At 35.4% G+C, this 17,927-nt stretch overlaps 1 protein-coding gene across 1 annotated transcript in view; it reads right to left on the reverse strand.

Moving 5' to 3' along the window:
• PCLO (piccolo presynaptic cytomatrix protein) overlaps positions 1-17,927 on the reverse strand; it is a 337,810-nt gene that overhangs the window by 195,200 nt on the left and 124,683 nt on the right. Inside the window, exon 4 of the mRNA XM_029958071.1 lies at positions 2,018-3,238. Coding sequence (XP_029813931.1) covers positions 2,018-3,238 — 1,221 coding nt within the window. The remainder of the gene's footprint in view (positions 1-2,017; positions 3,239-17,927) is intronic.

Below are 17,927 nucleotides of genomic sequence, written 5' to 3' on the forward strand. Positions count from 1 at the left end.
AACCTTTATGATTCTATAAAAAAAAATCATTGGTTATCGAATTAAATCAGAACTTTATTAAAATAAAACTATGACTAAAAGAAAAAATATTAAAAAAATATTTATAGTTTGCATAATTATATTCTGTTGCAGAAAACAGAAATATTATTTTGCAAAGGAACTCATGATTTTTAAAATGTCATTCTGTTTATATAAGAAGCAAAGATATATACATTATCAAAAAAAAGTTTCACAAAGAGGAAAAAAAGACTTTGACTAGACTATTTAATCTGGATTTCAATTTTACATTTTCAGAATGAAAAATTTTATTTGTATTCAGAAAACTGCTTATAGACAAGCTTTTTCCTCCTTTTTCTATCTCTCTGGGCTGTGTTTTGTCACTGATAGCACATGTTAGAATAATGACCCCTGTTAACAATATAATAATATTTACCCAGTAACTGAACCGAAGCACATGATCATTCCTCAGTAAACATAAGAAGGTAGTATTAAGGCAACATATATAATTCAGCTGATCTGTTGTAAATATATGTCCAATTGACATCATGGCAATGTGCTCATGTAGATCTGCTGAACTACTTCTGTGTTAATTTGTGAGTTCCGAGATAGTTGTTTGATACTGACAAACAACATGTGAAAAACCTCTAAGATTTCCAGGCATCCTTGTTCAAACAGCTAACTGCTACTGAACATCTCAATATTGCAAGATGATTTCTCAGGAAAAGTACCTGCAAATCATGAGCAGTCAGCTTAGTCTTTAAAAAAATTTTTGAAGAAATTACATTTTAAAATACTATTGAAAAAAATACTTTGGAGAAAAATAATGGATCCATAATTCCTTAAATCACACTTAAAGACTCAAATATTTTAAAATGTGTCAATATCAAAGTCACTTTTTTTTTTTTTTCAAAGAATGTCAAATCTCTAAATACAAGTGATATCTGTGATTGTCCCAGTTCCTGAAGGGAGCCTACAAAAACAACAAAGTGAGAATATTTACAAGAGCTTGTAAGGACAGGATAAGGGGAAATGACTTCAATCTGAAGGAGAGTATATTTACATTAGATATTAAGAAGAAATTCTTTATTGTGAGGATGGTGAATCACTGGCACAGGTTTCCCAGAGGCGTTATGGAAGCCCCATCTCTGGAAGGGTTCAAGGCCAGGTTGGATGGGGCTCTGAGCAACCTGGTCTAGTGGAAGGTTTCCCTGCCCATGGCAGGGGGGGTTGGAATGAGATGATATTTAAGGTCCTTTCCAACCCAAACTATTCTATGACTCTATGATTTTCCAAGAACCATCCTACTGATTGTTCTAAATCAGAACTTCAGTCTCTTCATGCCTTTAGGGACTTGTTGGGGCATGTCATGAATGAGTGTTTAAGGTCACTTAAAAAAACACCACAGGGTGTTGCTGCCTTTTTCGTTTTTTTTTTAGTGAAAAATTAGGATAATAATGTCTTGGTTACCACCAGAAAAAAAAATAAAACAAAACAAAATAAATTAAAAAAACCCTACCTTTTTGACTGGGTTTATTTGAACATATAATTCTAACAAAGGTTAAACACTTTCCTAAACTTACTTCTATTTTCATAACATGCTACTTTCATAACATAATCCCCTAATTCATAACATTGCCCCTAATTTGTGGTGCTGATAGAAAAACCCTTTAACAACTTTAACAACAAATTTCAACAACTGATCTTCAAAGTCTGGAGAGTTTAAAAATCAAGACAAATCTGAAATATCTGAATAATTATTAAACAGGAGCTTTGCCTTAGTTTCAAATGCTTCACTGCCAGAGACTGAAAATCAGGAAAGTATTGAAAGGTGCATGTAGAGCACAGTACTCGCTGGTTAAACTTTCACTCCAGGTGAGTTATTGATTTTTCATTTAGAATCATCTTGTACAGAGAATAACAGTAAAGAGCAGGAAGACATACAGGAGAGGTTCTGTCAGGATCAGACTCTAAATTGTAGCAAGGGAGAAAGGGAGGTGGGAGGGAGAAAGTCACTTACTATTTTTTCTCGTGCTGCTTCCACGTGTTCGGTTCCTGGCAAAGGTGTTGTTTGAACAGGAATTTCTTCTTCCTGAGCCTTTTCAGCTTTCGAAACCGTCTGTGAAACCCCAGTTGTCAAATCCTCTTTCTTAAAATCCTCTTGCTCCTTAGCTTGCAGTCCCTTATAAGGTGCTTCAACTTCTTTCTGTTCAGCAATATGGTCTTTAATCTCAGCTCTAATTTGTTCTTTTTTGTCCTCTGGATGTGGTGTGCTTGTTTCTGGGAGCACAGGTTTTTTATCTTCTTCCAAAGTGCTAAGCGGTTTCTTTTGGTCTGAACTTACTGTTACAGGAATTTTATCTGTTGAAGGTGTCTTTGACAGTTTCTCTTGCTGAATTTTTGTTTCTTCTTTTTGATGTTCCTCTTGGATTTTCTCCACTGATGAAGTTTTCATAATTTTCTCACGTTGAAGTTTTGGATCTTCTTTCTGAATCTTATGTTGGATTTTATCAACTGAAACTGCCTTTGGCATTTTGATTTCCTGAAGTTGAGTATCTTCCTTCTGAGCTGCAGGTTGGATTTTGTCAGCTGACAGTGCCTTTGCCATTTTCATCTGCTGGAGTTTTGGGTCTTCTTTCTGAATTCCCTGTAAAATTTTGTCAGCCGAGGGTACTTTCGCCAATTTTGCCTCTTGAAGTTTTATGTCTTCCTTCTGAATTCCATGCAAAATTTTATCAGCTGAGGATGTTTTTGCCAGTTTTGTTTCTTGAAGCTTTTCATCCTCCTTCTGAACTTCGTGCAAAACTTTATCATATGAGGCTGTCTTTGTCAGCTTTGTTTGCTGAATCCTTGGGTCTTCCTTCTGAGAAACACGCTGGATTTTATCAGCTGAGGGTGTCTTGACAAGTTTTCCCTGCTTAAGTTTTGCTTCTTCCTTTTGAATCCCTTGTTGGATTTTATCAGCTGACAATGTTTTTTCCAGCCTCCCCTGTTGAAGTTTTGGAGCTTCCTTCTGAACGCCTGGTTCTTCTTTCGACTTCGCTGCTGCTGGAGTAGGCGGTGTGGAAGTCTTCTGAGGAGAATGTGAGACAGCAGGCATAGGCTGTTTTGGAGGAGTAGCAGGTGGTTTGGATACTGGTTGTGAAGGGCCTGTTTTTGGAAGTGGCACCTTGCCCATATCTCCAAGTTGTCCTGACATTGCCCTTTGGGTCTGGCAGTTTAAGCACAGCCATTCCTGTACCTGTGATAGAACAAAATTAGGAAGTTACTTATTTGAAAAAGTAACAATAAAATCATACAGTGTTTTCAACTGATATGGTTGAATTCTTTTAATCTGAATGCAATGCATGCTGAGAAGTTTTCTTTCTTTCCTACTCTTGCAGGAAGATCCATAACACCTTTCTAACAGAAATGGAGCATGTCAAGTTCCAGACAGCCAAGCTGAACAAATATAAAAAGACACTGTGAAAACTAACAGCAATGACATTTTTCCAAAGAAATTATGCCCTGTATGTACAAAGTTTGCTTATATATTTCTAACATTTATTGTTTTCTAAAGCCTCTATAATCCATCAGTAGGTTCATCTGAATTTGCAAATGTGAGTAAAAGTGGACCAACTGGGACTCATGGTTCTTTGTGTTTCTCTTCAGAAATCACCTTCCCCTCTTGACTTTGTGAATAGATATCAGTGCAGTGTATAAATGTAGTATGGCTGTAACTCAAAAGGAAGATCACCTGTCTGCTCACTTTACTGCTAAATCCCTGCTGCACACTGGTTCCTTTTACTCTTCTTCCCAGAAAATCAGAAAAAGGGCAAATGCTTCTACCTGTGCAAAAGATCTTGTTGCCAGTTGCCTAGCTACTACATGAGAGCAGTAATCAGACTCTTTCCAGTGGGATTTTGTGTATAGTTCCTTTAAAATAGCAAAAGAAAACTTTAAACATAGAAAGGCACTGAAAGGAAAGGGAAAAAAAAACAGGCCAGACTCTTGTGAATACTAGAATAGATAATGAAGGTCTACTTCAGTAGTGCAAAATGAGCTTCACTCTTGGTTAAGAAGTGTGTGCTGAACATTAAAGTTTAGATTAAAAAATAGCTGATTAAGCTAATAGGTGAAATACAAATGCAAAGAATCACAGACGAAGTGATAAAAAATTAAGTAAGAAAAGATCATAAGGTCTAATTTTATTGAAATGCAAGTAAGGAGAGGCTATTTAATATATAAAATTATTTGTTTCTGACACAAGAAATGCACAAGAATGCATGTGTTATAATTCAGGTCATCTAACAATTGCCTTGTATATTTATTATTCTATTTTTATAGAAAAGACCAAATTAATGAGTCCTAGAAATTGACACAAAAAAGATTTATTAATAGTATCTGGAATTATTTTCCCAAGAAATGCAGTTTATTGGTTGAATCAGCTGTCTCTCCTGACAGTTACTATACCTTTTGCAACTCTAAACTGAATGTGGCTCTGTGTCAGACTATTAAATATAATTTAGGTTTAATTTTTCTGTTGAAAAAAGCATTAAAACATAATCCTCGAGGAAAGATTATCCTTCTCCATAGGACCTAAAGTGTTCCAACTACACATTGTTTGTCTGGGAAGCACTAATTAAGAAACAAAAATAAAAGTAACTTTTTTTTTAAGGAATGTCTAAAATATAACCTAGTTGTCTTGCAAATATTTCTGTTAGATGGGTTTATCTGGAATTCTTACTATAGTTTCCTCTCTTTTCCCAGAAAACAATATTGGAAGCCATAACTATGTTGTGTGCTGTTTTTCATAAGCTTAAAATAGAAGCAATGCTCAAGGAAACAAATTTGCCTGCAGAGAATCATGATATTATTATTAGGAGTTTGCAATTGACTAAATATACTAGATAACATTTAGCATAAATAGACTACAGGAAAAAGATATAATTTCATAACAGCTTTGATTCTTTTCTCATAAAGTTTCTGAAGACCAATACACAAAGTTGACTAGATAATTATAATTGATTTTTTTTTTTTTAATTTATTGGAGGACCTGAAAGTTTTTAAACCTACTAAAAAGGGGGTAGATTCTGGTTTTTCCATTCAACCTGAAAAAAAAATCCTCATTTCACAACATAAGCAGAAATAATGCCATTTTTATTTGTGCTAGGATAGCCTCTGTCGGCACAGGGCGTGGGAATAAGACAGTACTTATATGCATTAAGCTTCTCAGAATCTACCCTTAAACATCTTCAATTACATAAAAACATAATGAAGTGATTCTTCTGCCATGAAATAATCCATGGTTCAAAAGATCACTGTTATATAGATATTCCTAAAGAACATGATACTTCATGCTTTAAATGCACATGTTCTTTTCACAGTGTCGTTTGACCTATTTTATTTTTATTTCCATGTAATATATCCATACCCAGTTTGTAGGGGTTTTATGTTTGTTTCTTTTCTATCTACATTTGTCTCTACATCTACATTTGGCTTTTCTCCTAGCTGTGTTGGTTATGGAGATCCCATTTAGTACCTCTCAGCTGCAGTCCACTCACTGCTCATACACTTACTCCCTCTCAGATTCATCAAGTCACTTCCCTTTCCCTCATTTAAATCCTTCACAGACTCAGTTCTCTGAACTTTCTATAGTAACTTTAGCAATTTTAATAACAGTATTAAGTGTTTTAAAACTATAACAATTACCCAGTTACTGTTTCCTTTGCTCACTGTCCCTGTTCAGTGTCTATTTCCTGGAGTAAATTTCTTCAGCTCAAGGACTATGCTTTACACTGAGCACATGGTACAACAAGTCTGTTAAAAGTGAAAATAATGACAATTAGCATGAGGAAAAAAAGTGTGATGGTTTCTCTGCCATATTGATGAAAATGATGGCAGTGAAAAAACCTGGAATTGTCAGATATCCAGTGATTTAATGAACCTTGCCATGGTTCTCTTGGACTTTTGCTATATCTCCATATATTTACCACTTTATTTTTCAGTGTTGCTACATAGGCAAGGCAAATAGCTATGTGTTTCAAATTCTAATCTAAGCTTTTTATAATCATGTGGATATTTGATCACAAAAGAGTCTACAAAAATCTTCTTATAGTACCAGCCCTCTAGCTCCTGATTCTCTGTCAGAATGGTTCTCTGTAAAATCAAATTTTGCACCATTAAGTCATATGCCTCAGTTTTAGATTTGTCTTTTCCTCAGTTAACCTCATGCCCTGAATGCAAGCTTTTTCCTAAGGCAATCTCTTCAGTTAGCCTGTCAACCCAAATTTATTACGACTTGGGAAATGGACATCATCTTCTTTCAGCAGTCTTCACCAGATAAATCTTAGTTCTTTACAGAATTCTTCACATGCTTTGGTTCTGAATTGGCAGTAGACACTATGGTTGGCACTATAAGTGATACTACTGCTTTAATACTCTGAACACATGGTTCTCTCCCTATGTTTTCAGCAAGCCCTACAACCTCATATTGCTGGACAAAGTAGCTGTGTCACAATGTTCTCCTCACTCAATTTCCTAATAAACAAATGCTATTATGAAAAGGGCAGACACCTAACATTCACTGGGCATGACTATTTTTCAGTCATCATGCGAGAGCTCTGGTATTTCACTTCCTTTGCTTTTTTATTTAAATACCACAATGTTAGATAATTTTAAGTTGATAGCAATAGGTCAACTATTCCAGGTCCCTGTCAGTCAAGGATTTTGTATTGCAGTATGTTGATAAACTTCTTTGGCACTCTTGGGAAATGCTTTTTGGTAAATTAAGAGTTTTTCTCTAACTGAAAGTAACTCAAAGTACTTCATATATTTGTGAAGGTGAAAACAAATGCTTCTTCCATTAAACATGTCTAAGTTACATCAGAAGGTAAATGTTTTAGTTTCATTTAGATACCAACCAACCTCTTCCTTTGTCATTGCTGGATTATATATTTTTCCCTTCCTAATTCTTCCTCCACCCTGCTCTCAATAAAACGAAATTGTGAAACCAACATAGAAATGAAAAAAAACACTAATAAATAGATCTCTGAAAAATTAATATATTTCTGATTTCACTGTAATAATAATCACATTGCAAATCAGAATCTTTATAAGAAAGCATATGCTAATTATAAAAAAGCCTGAATATATTTATGAAAAGAAAAGTACATTTTTGTCTCCCTAACTACCTCATAAACAAAATGGGGGAGAAATAGTGCATTAAAATATTTTTCTTGTTACTCACATTTGCAATCTTGTTTTTTACTAGGCATAGATTTGAGTATGTTTTTAGAAAACAAATAAACAACAAACAGCCCCCCCCATTTAAAAGTGAGATATCTCTGATGTTCTAAGGTTCTAAGACAGTTTTACCTTAAATATTTATTTTTATTTGATTTGGGTTTTGTTTTTACTGTCACAAGCTTGTACAGCATATTTCTGAGATCTGACATGACTAATCCCCTTAACAAAATAATAGAAAAACAGAGCTGACAAAAAGATATCCACAATGCAGTTAGGATTGCTTCAGACTTAAAATATATGATATACACACTGTGTGCTTTAATCTCAAATTTTTATAATAGTGAGATTGAACACAAGCAAACATCAACAGGAAATGAGCACACAGAATAGAAATCATCATACTGGATGTGGAAATGCATGATTATAGTCTGACAGTATTCATTAAAGTGTGTCAGCATAAGAAGGCCAAATCAAGCAGTTATGAGATATAGATAATCCACAAAAAGTGAGCAACCCACATCTTACCCACATCTAACTCACCCACTTGATTTAATAACTAGAAGAAGTGTTCCCACTAACTACAGCTCTGCTAGTCCAATTCACATGTTTATAAAGTTTTAGAAAATATTTTGCAAGAAAGTTGAACTGATCCTTGAAGTTAAGAAAGAGGCCCAATACTCAAACGTAACATGAGTTTATGGGAGGAAGACTGTATCACATAAACACTGCATTTTTGTTCTTGGATAACATTATTTATTCTACAGGTCAAAATAAAACTATTACGCATTGAGCATACCTGGATTCCAGCGCAATAACTGAACTACCACTGTAAAATGATTAATCAAATTAGCAGAGATGAGTCAAGAAAGTGTTAGCTAGGGAAAACACACCTCCTATGGAGGGAAATTACCCTACATCCTGCTTAAATTTCAATTACTTTTTGTATGTTTTAGTTACTTTAAAGTGGATATGTTTTCAGGCTTTGGAAGCTTTTTTTTCATATCCTCTTGCCCTGGAGAGATATATTGTAGCATAAGACCAAAGTCAGAGTCATGTTTTCTCTTGTCAGGTCCCCATCCTGCTTGTTACAGAAAGGAGAAAAGGAACTCTTGAAACCCCCAGCCCAGAGGTTCAGATGTCTGATGTGAGGCCTAGGTTGGTGCAGCACAGCTGACAGTCCTCAACTCAGTTTTATTGAGAAAAAGGCTGTTAAGATATGATATGGTGTTTTAGAGAAAGCCAGGTGATGTGAGAAAATTTAACTAACAAACAAAAAAAAAGTAAAACCACAGAGTGTCACAGGGAAAAGTATTCAAGAAGAAATATACTGACAAGAAGAGGTACAAAGTCAAAAGAAAAACACGGAAAAGAGGATGATAGCAACGCAGCAACAGCGAATGTTGGCTGGTACGTTCCATGCTGGTCTGAGCATTTCTTTGTGATGTTTGAACAACAAATTCCAATCCCACACATTCTGAGTACTCAGATCTCCTGCCTTTAGGAGAAATATTTAAATTGCTAGATCTGCATATAAAAAAGTTACCACCACTGTCACATAGATTAAGGAACAGAGTATGACCACCAAATCAGACAGTAGATCTGGCAGAAGAAAAAAAAAATAAAATACAGAAATCCCACATTTTTTTTATCCAAACAATGTTAAGCAGGACATAACTGACTAAAAGCAGTCAGTTTGGCAGAGACAGGGTCCACAGTGGAGCCTCTGTGGTATCCAGAATTAGAAAAAACACAGAAAGGTTTTTGTAGATATAGTGTCCGTGGAGGTCACAGGCACTTTTCCAGGCTTATTCTCCTGAATTTACACGTAAATTTTGTCTAAAAGGTCGCTTAGGAACTTAAACTTATTTTCAGATTTCACTTCAAGTGGAGAATAAAATGCAAACAAATGCTTAGTCAGATGGTTGATTTTTTGAGAAAAGGTTAGAAAAATGTAGCTAATTTAACCTAGGGAAATGAATCCTACAAATATGACGTATACAGGAGGAAAGGCATAATGGTTGCAAACCAAATGGATATAAATTGTCCATGGATAAATTTAGCCTTGAAATTAGAAGACCTTCCTTTCCATTAGTGATTTGTAGATTGGAGTATGATACAATGGGAGTGTGGTTCGGAGAAACACATTTGATTCCAATATATGATGTGATTGCCAACAAAGTCACTCAATGATTCATGAAATCCTACCAGTATTACAAACTACACTTCTGTAATAGTACTCATGAGCAGAATGCATTATCCTATTAGCATTAAATAGATTCATAGAATTTAGCTGACTTTAAACATCAAGCTATCTTTCAGCCATGAAGGAGAGATTGTAGAAATCTTCAAAAACTGGTTCAGATGAGTTTAAAGCATCAACTTATAACAAACAACAGCAAAAAATTCCTGCAGAATAAAGATGTTTGTCAACAGAAGGAGGAAGGGATTACCTTTTTAGCTTAAGAATGCCTTTTTTCTTCAGTAAAGTTGCAATGATGAGATTGTTATCTGAACAATGCAAAAAAAATTACCATCTTTTACCTTTTCTCACGTAAAGATTTTCAGTATGTGATTGAGGAAGACCAAATTATCTCAGCATCTCATTGTCACTAATTGATAAGTTTACTTTAAAGCCATCATAACTACGAAATATGTTATTTTCAACTGTCTCTTTTTCTTACACACCGACTGATAAAGGAAGAGAGTTGTAAATACTGTAGCAGACTACCAAAAAAGCACAGAGGAATTGGTGTTTCACCCATGTGTCAGGAGTTATCTGCTCCTTAATTTTAATAGCGTTGGGACTGCTGAATATTCCACTCAATTATGAACAGATGAAATACAGAATATGACAGCACAAAGATGACCTACTTCAAGTGATGACAATTCTTAAATGTGTATGCCCTTATCCTACTTCAAGATACATCTCAACACCTTCAGAAAAAGCTCAAATTTTGTGTATTTTCAGCAACTGCTCTGTTTGGGAATTTTTATTTTAGCAATTAAATTTAACAGGTAATAGGATTTTTATGCGTATAGTGTCTGTGTATACTTTAATTTCCTCTAGTTATTTTGTCGAAGGCCCTTAGAGGCTTAGAATCATGTTGTCAATGCACAAAAACGTATCACTAGTGTATATAAACATCATCACAGATGTGAAAGAAGCACACCTGTTGAAAGACAACTGCTTTTTTATTGAGGAAGGGGAACATCACTCTGTTTTTACTCTTCATCTAACTGCACTATAATATGTTTGTTGCTTTTTTTCATGCATAATTATAACAAGATGATTAAAAGTCCTCCTTTGTACTGGTAGGTTTAGCTGTATGGGTGCTGTTACCCAAAACAAAGGAATAAGGCTTCCTCATTCTTACACAGAGAAATTCCCATCAAGCATTTCACTACCTCAGGTGACCACTTCTTCTGTTACCATGGTAAAACCAACACCAATGAAGGGAAAAACAACAAAGTGAATATAGGCATCATTCAAAGGCTAACCTTTTGTTTCTTAAACCTTTAAGATATTTTTGAATATTGGCTTCTACAAGAAAATATGCATGAAAATCAGCTTTCTGTCCTTACACGTCAATGACAATACAATTTTCATATTAAGCAGTATTCTAATCTACAAAGTCCATCTCAGCATGGTTTCAATATTATTTTGGTATCTCATTTCACTCAAAAAAGGTCACTGAGGATAGAGAATTTACTTGAAGGATAAGAAGATAATATTTACATTATAAACATATTTCAGTGTATATCTGACAATCAGAGTCATATGACAATTGCTACAATGACATTCTCTTTCCCAGGTTCTTTTAAGGAGATTACCAATTAGATGATTAAACCAATTTCACCTTGCTTTCATACAGGACAAATGACCATGCTGTTGTGCATGAATTAGCAGCAGTATATGACCTCTATTTTCATTATTCTTAACCTGCTTTGATAGTATTATAGTTCTTCCATTTAGATCATATAGACCATATAAATCCAAGGTTGTGCTAGAGTCTGAAGTCATAATTTTGTAGTAAACATTCAGTTTTATTAAATGGTAATTTACAAACTCGTTTAGTCTGAGCTTTAAAAATATTAGGCTACTGTAGTCCTTCTTGGCTATATGTAGATGTTTAGTAGCCTCAGTATGCTCCTTTGTATCCTTTATTACAGCAATCTCAAAGAATAACTGTTTTCTTTGCCTTCTAGAGCTGAATCATTATTCCCCACACAACTGGTCAGCAGAATACGTGAGTATTCCCATCCCATCATTGCTATTATTTGTTCTGAACTGACAAAATGTCTAGTGTCATGGATGGCACTAAAACAACAAACAATACCATCCCCTGAAGAGTTTGTGGTCTATTCATTTCTGTATTCAATGCTGACCTTTTGCAAACAGTCTAGAGAAAACAGGTTTTGTTCAAAAACTAGGGCTTAGCTATGGAACTAGATTCTGTAGTAAAAAGAAGATCCACTTTTTTAATCACATCTCACAATATATATTTGATTATAAACTACAAATACAACCTTTTTATCTGAGCCTTAATGGATCATATTTATAAACAGCTTAACCATTCTTTTTTTTTTTATTTTGGTCACTCCCAATAGAAATACAGAGACAACTAATATACATAATTTCTCTGAAAAGTCATTTTGCATTTTGTTTGCTCTTGTGAATCAGATAATCCTAAAACTAATGTGTAGTTCAAATATGCTTTGCAAAAACAAAATTCTGGGGTATGACAGCTTGAAATATGCCTCTTTTGTCCCTATTTTATCTATTAATGCATCAATAGTCCTTTTAATGAAGAGGGATCTGCATGTTAATTCACATAAATGGAAGAGGTTGATCAAGACTTTAAGTGAAATACTATGGAGGAAGACTGAAATACTGAAAGAATTTTTAAAAAGTGATTTTTTTTTTTTACTCCTAGCTCCATCCACTCTCATCTAAACTAAATTTTAAATACTTAACTGAGGAGCTAAAGCTAGGAACCTGGCTACTCAAATTCAGTCATCAGGCTATGGGATGTTATCTCCAGATATGAACACCACTGGTTGTCTGATTACTGTACCTGTTGCTGATTAGGGAGCAGCCAACTGTGCTCCACACAAACCTCACTTCAAGGATGAATTTGAGATTTGCACAGAGCCTACACTAAGCTCCAAAGATAAACCTTTCTTAAAAAAACAGCCTGAAGTAAGGACCTAAATCTGTAATCTGATCCTTAAATAAATGGTCTGATTTTCAAAAGCTCTAAATACTTGAAGACACTTCTACTGTCTTCCATTTTTTCAATTTATCTCTTCTATTTGAACGTTTTTAGTCAGAACCACAGCATGCATGTCTGTTTCTTCAGACTGGTGACGTGTCACTAGTGGGGTTTCACAGGGCTCCATCTCAGGCCCTGTGCTCTTCAACATCTTCATAAATGACTTGGACACAGGACTGGGAGGAATACTAAGGAAGTTTGCAGATGACACAAAACAGGGAGGAGCTGACTTCCTCAAAGGCAGAGAGGCTCTGCAGAGAGACCTCAACAAATTAGAGTACTGGGCAATCACCAATCATAGGAAGCTCAACAAGAGGAAGTGCCGGATCCTGCACCTGGGATGGGGCAACCCTGGATGTACAGACAGACAGGGGAATGAGATGCTGGAAGACAGTGCTGAGAAAGGGACCTGGGGGTCCTGGTTGATGGTAAGTTAAATATGAGCCAGCAGTGCCCTGGCAGCCAGGAGGGCCAACCATGTCCTGGGGGGCATCAGGCAAAGCATCACCAGCCAGGTAAGGGAGGAGATTGTCCCGCTCTGCTTGGCACTGGGGCAGCCTCACCTTGAGTATTGTGGCAGTTTTGGGCACCACAATGTAAGAAATATATTAAGCTATTAGAGAATGTCCAAAGAAGGGCAACGAAGATGGTGAAGGGCCTTGAGGGGAAGCTGTGTGAGGAGTGGCTGAGATCACTTGGTCTGTTCAGCCCGGAGGGGTTAAGACTGAGGGGAGACCTCATTGCAGTCGACAGCTTCCTCATGAAGGGAAGAAGAGGGGCAGGCATTGCTCTCTATTCTGTGGCGACCAGTGAAAGGACCCGAGGGAATGACCTGAAGCTGTCTCAGGGGAAGTTTAGGTTGGATATTAGGGAAAGGTTCTTCACCCAGAGGGTGGCTGGACACTGGAACAGGCTCCTCAGGGAAGTGGGCACAGCACTAAGCCTCACAGAGTTCAAGAAGTGTTTAAATTATACTCTCAGGCACATGATGTGACTCTTGGGTAGTGCAGCCCCTCCTGTGCAGGGCTGAGGCTAAGAATTGGACTCGATGATTCTTGTGGGTCCCTTTAACTTGGCATGTTCTGTGATTCTGTGCTTCTGTGATTCATCACTTATGTTTATTTTATCATTTCAGTTTATTAGCAATGATTTATGTATAATGTTTGCTTTCAGTGTCATGTGACTGATATAAGAATCCTTTAGGTGCCTGAAAATGAAGGGGAAAGGGAAAGAAACAAGCAGACCAAAAAATGGGAAGGAAACATACTATTCTCAAGGAAGCAACCATAGGTCCAGCAAAAAGGGAAGAAAAGGTCCAGCATAAAGGGAAGGAAAATCTCTCACCTGGTTTTGGAAAATTATATTCATTATTAGCTACCTATACAGCAAGAAGTCTGTATGTAACCATTTGCTGATATACTGGCAGCTGCCATATCAGTAAAGAGATAAAAAAGTAAACAAAGGAAGTAGATATTACACCTGTGCAGAATGGCCATGACTTTGTGTGATATGGTACGTGCTGAGAAGCCCACAGACCCTCCAGCAACTTCTTTAGTTCTTCCCAATGGACATCTCTCCTAAACACCCTAAAGGAGGAAATGAGAACCCTACTGAGCTCCCTGCTTTAAGATCATGCCATGGGCAGCGTGGAGAGATGGCAGAGCACAGGAGTACAGAAACAGTCACACCTGTCATCTCCTGTAAAAACACTGCCTGCTTTTGCAACATATGGGTCAGAATAACACTTTATCATTAGGTGTGCCCACTTTCACTGACAAGAGCAAATTCCCAAGCTTTGAGCAATGCAATCCGAAGTCTAGGGAAAAGCAAAGGGAAAAGCAAAGGGAGAGACAAGGTGCAGGTGAAAAAGGGGAAAACCAAGTTTTTTAGTTTCTCGGTTTCATCCTCCTTTGAGATTTATCCTGATTATCTCTCAGGAAGACTGTGGTGACATGTTTTAAGTAACAATAATCTTTTCTATATGTCCTACTCATTGTTTTGACCTTGCAGTTTCCTGCCTACAATTCTGCCCTTGTGAAGCTACACAATAGGAAATACTGGAAATGTCTTAAAATGAATATGCCATTTAGTCAGCAAGATAATCCTGTCAAACATTGTAACTCAAAAAAGGGGAGCATGCTGCATACTTCCCTAATTTGGCAAGTATGTACAGAAAGAATTAAAAATAAAACATTTTTCTTGGAAAACTTCAGACCAACATTCATTAAAAATTCTTCTCAATATTTCATACAGAAACATGCTTGCAATCTGTTTAAAAGCATAACATACTGTGATGCTACAATATGACTTAAAACAGATGTTTTCTTGGTGCAATGAAAAGCGCAAATAATTCCTGTATACTCCAGCAAACCTGAGTTTACTTTCAGGAGACATAATAAAATTATACAAAGAAAATACCAAATAATCTAAACTCATATAAATCTGCCCCAAACCAATGTACCGCTAACTCTCAATTTAAATATTAAAGATAGGAGGACAAGACAGGTTTTAACTGTTAAGGGGGAAAAAAAAAAAGACCATTGAAACGAGGGAACTTATATTTCCTGTCTCATTAGTGGTAATAAATCTTTCATAGCTGCTTGGAAGTACGTAAGGGCAATGCCCCAAAATATCGAGTTGAACTATGGTAGGAATACTCCATTTCCCAATGGACTAGCAATGCAAGTAATACACACATGCTCTTACCTCATGACCAGGTTTTGTAGTCAGGGTAAAACCTCAAACTATAGCATCCACAAAATGGAGCTTTTAATAATATTAACTGTATTTTATGATTAAATATTTGTTTCTTCAAGGCAGAATAAATTTCAATTAAAAATCCATAATTATTTCTAAATAAAAATACCAAACATTTCCAATCTCCTGGAATTCTGCATTAATTACCTAATCTGTTTTTACTTTACCCTTGTAAAACTTAGTTTTTCATATGTCTCAAAACACAGACAGAACTGCTTTAGTGATTATAAAGTGGGAAAAAAAATCTACACAGACAGCAAAAAATGAAGTGCCTGCAAAAGAAGCTCCCTGCAGTCCTTAGTTGCCCTTTCACTACCTTTTGCTGTCTTCAGAAGGAAAAAGAATCCTCTTGAAGCAACTACATTAGCTCAGCTTTAATACTAATTTCACAATTACTTATATAGTTAAGATGATTCAGAATTTTCCCTTGATGAGAGACAGGGGATCCCTCACACGTCTTCAAACAATTGAAGTAAAATATTAAATTTTGCATGACAAGGGCAAATCCATAATCTTACACACAGAAATGAATGATACACAGACAGACGTTCACACACACACACACACATGCAGCTCACTGTAGGAAGCCAAATAAACTCACTCAATGTATTAACAGATACTTATGGCCAGAAGGGGCCATTATTCTCAAAAGATTTGATCCTTTAATGCCAGAATCCATTTAGTTTCACCAAGAGTTTTCTATTCTCAACCTTTCAGCATTTCTTAGAAAGATATGCAAATTTATGGGGAAGGATTTCTCTATCTTCAAAGTTCCAATAGTTATTCCCTCTGTAGAAATTTTTGTACATGTTGACTCAGATGGCAAAAAAATACAAAAAAATTAGTGCAAATATTAATTTTAATTATATTTGTCTTTCTAAAGGATCATAATAAAACTTTAAAAATGTAAACTTTAAAGGAAGTAATGCAAGACCAAAATCCATGTGATACAAGCTCACCACTTTCCTACACCATATAGTTGAACTGTAAATGGATATTATAGTCACAGACCCTTTTGGTAACAAATATTGCAGTCACTTTGAAATTAAAATAGTTTCTGTTTTAAACTACACAAAACTCTACAATGATAAGGCTAAAAATATAATAAATATGGCTCTATTTATTTTGAAATCACACATTTTCTATTTCCATTCATTGTGTTGTTATTATTAACATTATTAATATTAATATTATTGTTATGCATTATGTATTTACACTTAATAGTTTTGTACCTCAAGTCAGGTTTGACAAGCCTTATTCCTGTGGTTGACATCACATTTGTGTCATTCTTACAATGTCAGCAGAAACTGCACGGAAGGTTATCTTTCATCTTGAAAGCATGGCCTGTCTTCAACCATGTTTTCAAATGGTATTTGATGCTAAAATGTCCTTAGCAAACTTTTAGAAAAATTGCAAAATGCAGAAAAGTTTTAGAAACATTTTAAAATACTTTTAATATAAAATGTTACTGGGTTCTAAGGGTAGCTGCTTTTTCTACTCCATTGATAAGAACCCATCTGTCCTTTCAGAAGTAAACAGCTCTCTTTAGTTCTACATCCAAACTATTAACATCTGTCACAAGAAAACAATCAAAATTTTAATTCTTCAAACCTTGGACTGAATTCCATCTTTTTATCCCCTATTAAAATTCTCAAAATGGCAAAAAAAACCCAAACCTTGCAAATAAGAGCAACGTTCAGTTGAAGTTTTATGTTGTCAAATGTGTTGCTTTTATTCAGAATAGACTGATCTTATTTTCTCATTAAAAGTCAATTTTCAAGTCTTAATTAATCTTGAAGTACTTGCTCAACCCTTGAAACACTTTTCTAAAGAACCTGTTTGCATCATAGATAACATAATATGATGTAATCATCCAGGAAGAGTGATACTAAAGTCAGCTTCTAATTAATTTAATTGTAGGTTCCCCATTAAGTCAAGAACAAACATCTGGACATAAAAATGACAAAAAAGTCAATAGCTCTCAGTGGTTCGATGAAAAGTCAAAATTATGGTTTTTTTGTTTTTTTTTTTTTTCTGGAGAAGGCTTGTTAATGAAAAAAATGTGTTCATCTTTGTTCTGTAGGGTATAACAGCCCAAATTTGTCCAATGGAATTCCGGTGATTAAAGTAAACTGAGAGTCTTACCCTGATAGCATCTCCATTTTGCTATGTAAAAATACTGAGAAAAATGATACATCTATTTTTATTGTTATTTTTTTTCTTCTTCAGAGACAGACACAGAGTTTTCTTTGCTATTTATAACCTCTCCACTCTCCCCAGGATATTCCTACAATGAATGGTCTGAAAGCAATGAAATACCTACATCGTACCAAAAAAACCCCTCCTGTGGAATGGACTTTGCGATGATCCCTAAATCTTCTGATTTTTTAAAGATTATCACAATTTCCAGAAAAAAACCCAAACATACAACCTAACAGCCTTTTGGTAAAAAACATTCAAAATAATTGTTTAGCTCTTGGCTTTGTGGCACCTGAACAACTCAGCTAGTTTACTCTTACCTTAATTCATCATTTATAAAACCATGTTTGGTCTGTTGGTTTGTTTTTTCTTCTAAAGAGAAGAAAATTCTATTTCATCTTCGGAATAGAAACTTACTTATAGTTTTATGCAACTACATAGTTTACATTGGAAATTCTCATCTATATTCTAACT

Source organism: Manacus vitellinus, unplaced genomic scaffold, assembly GCF_001715985.3.
Source record: "Manacus vitellinus isolate BGI_N305 unplaced genomic scaffold, ASM171598v3 scaffold_13_pilon, whole genome shotgun sequence".
In the NCBI taxonomy this organism is placed as follows: Eukaryota; Metazoa; Chordata; class Aves; order Passeriformes; family Pipridae; genus Manacus; species Manacus vitellinus.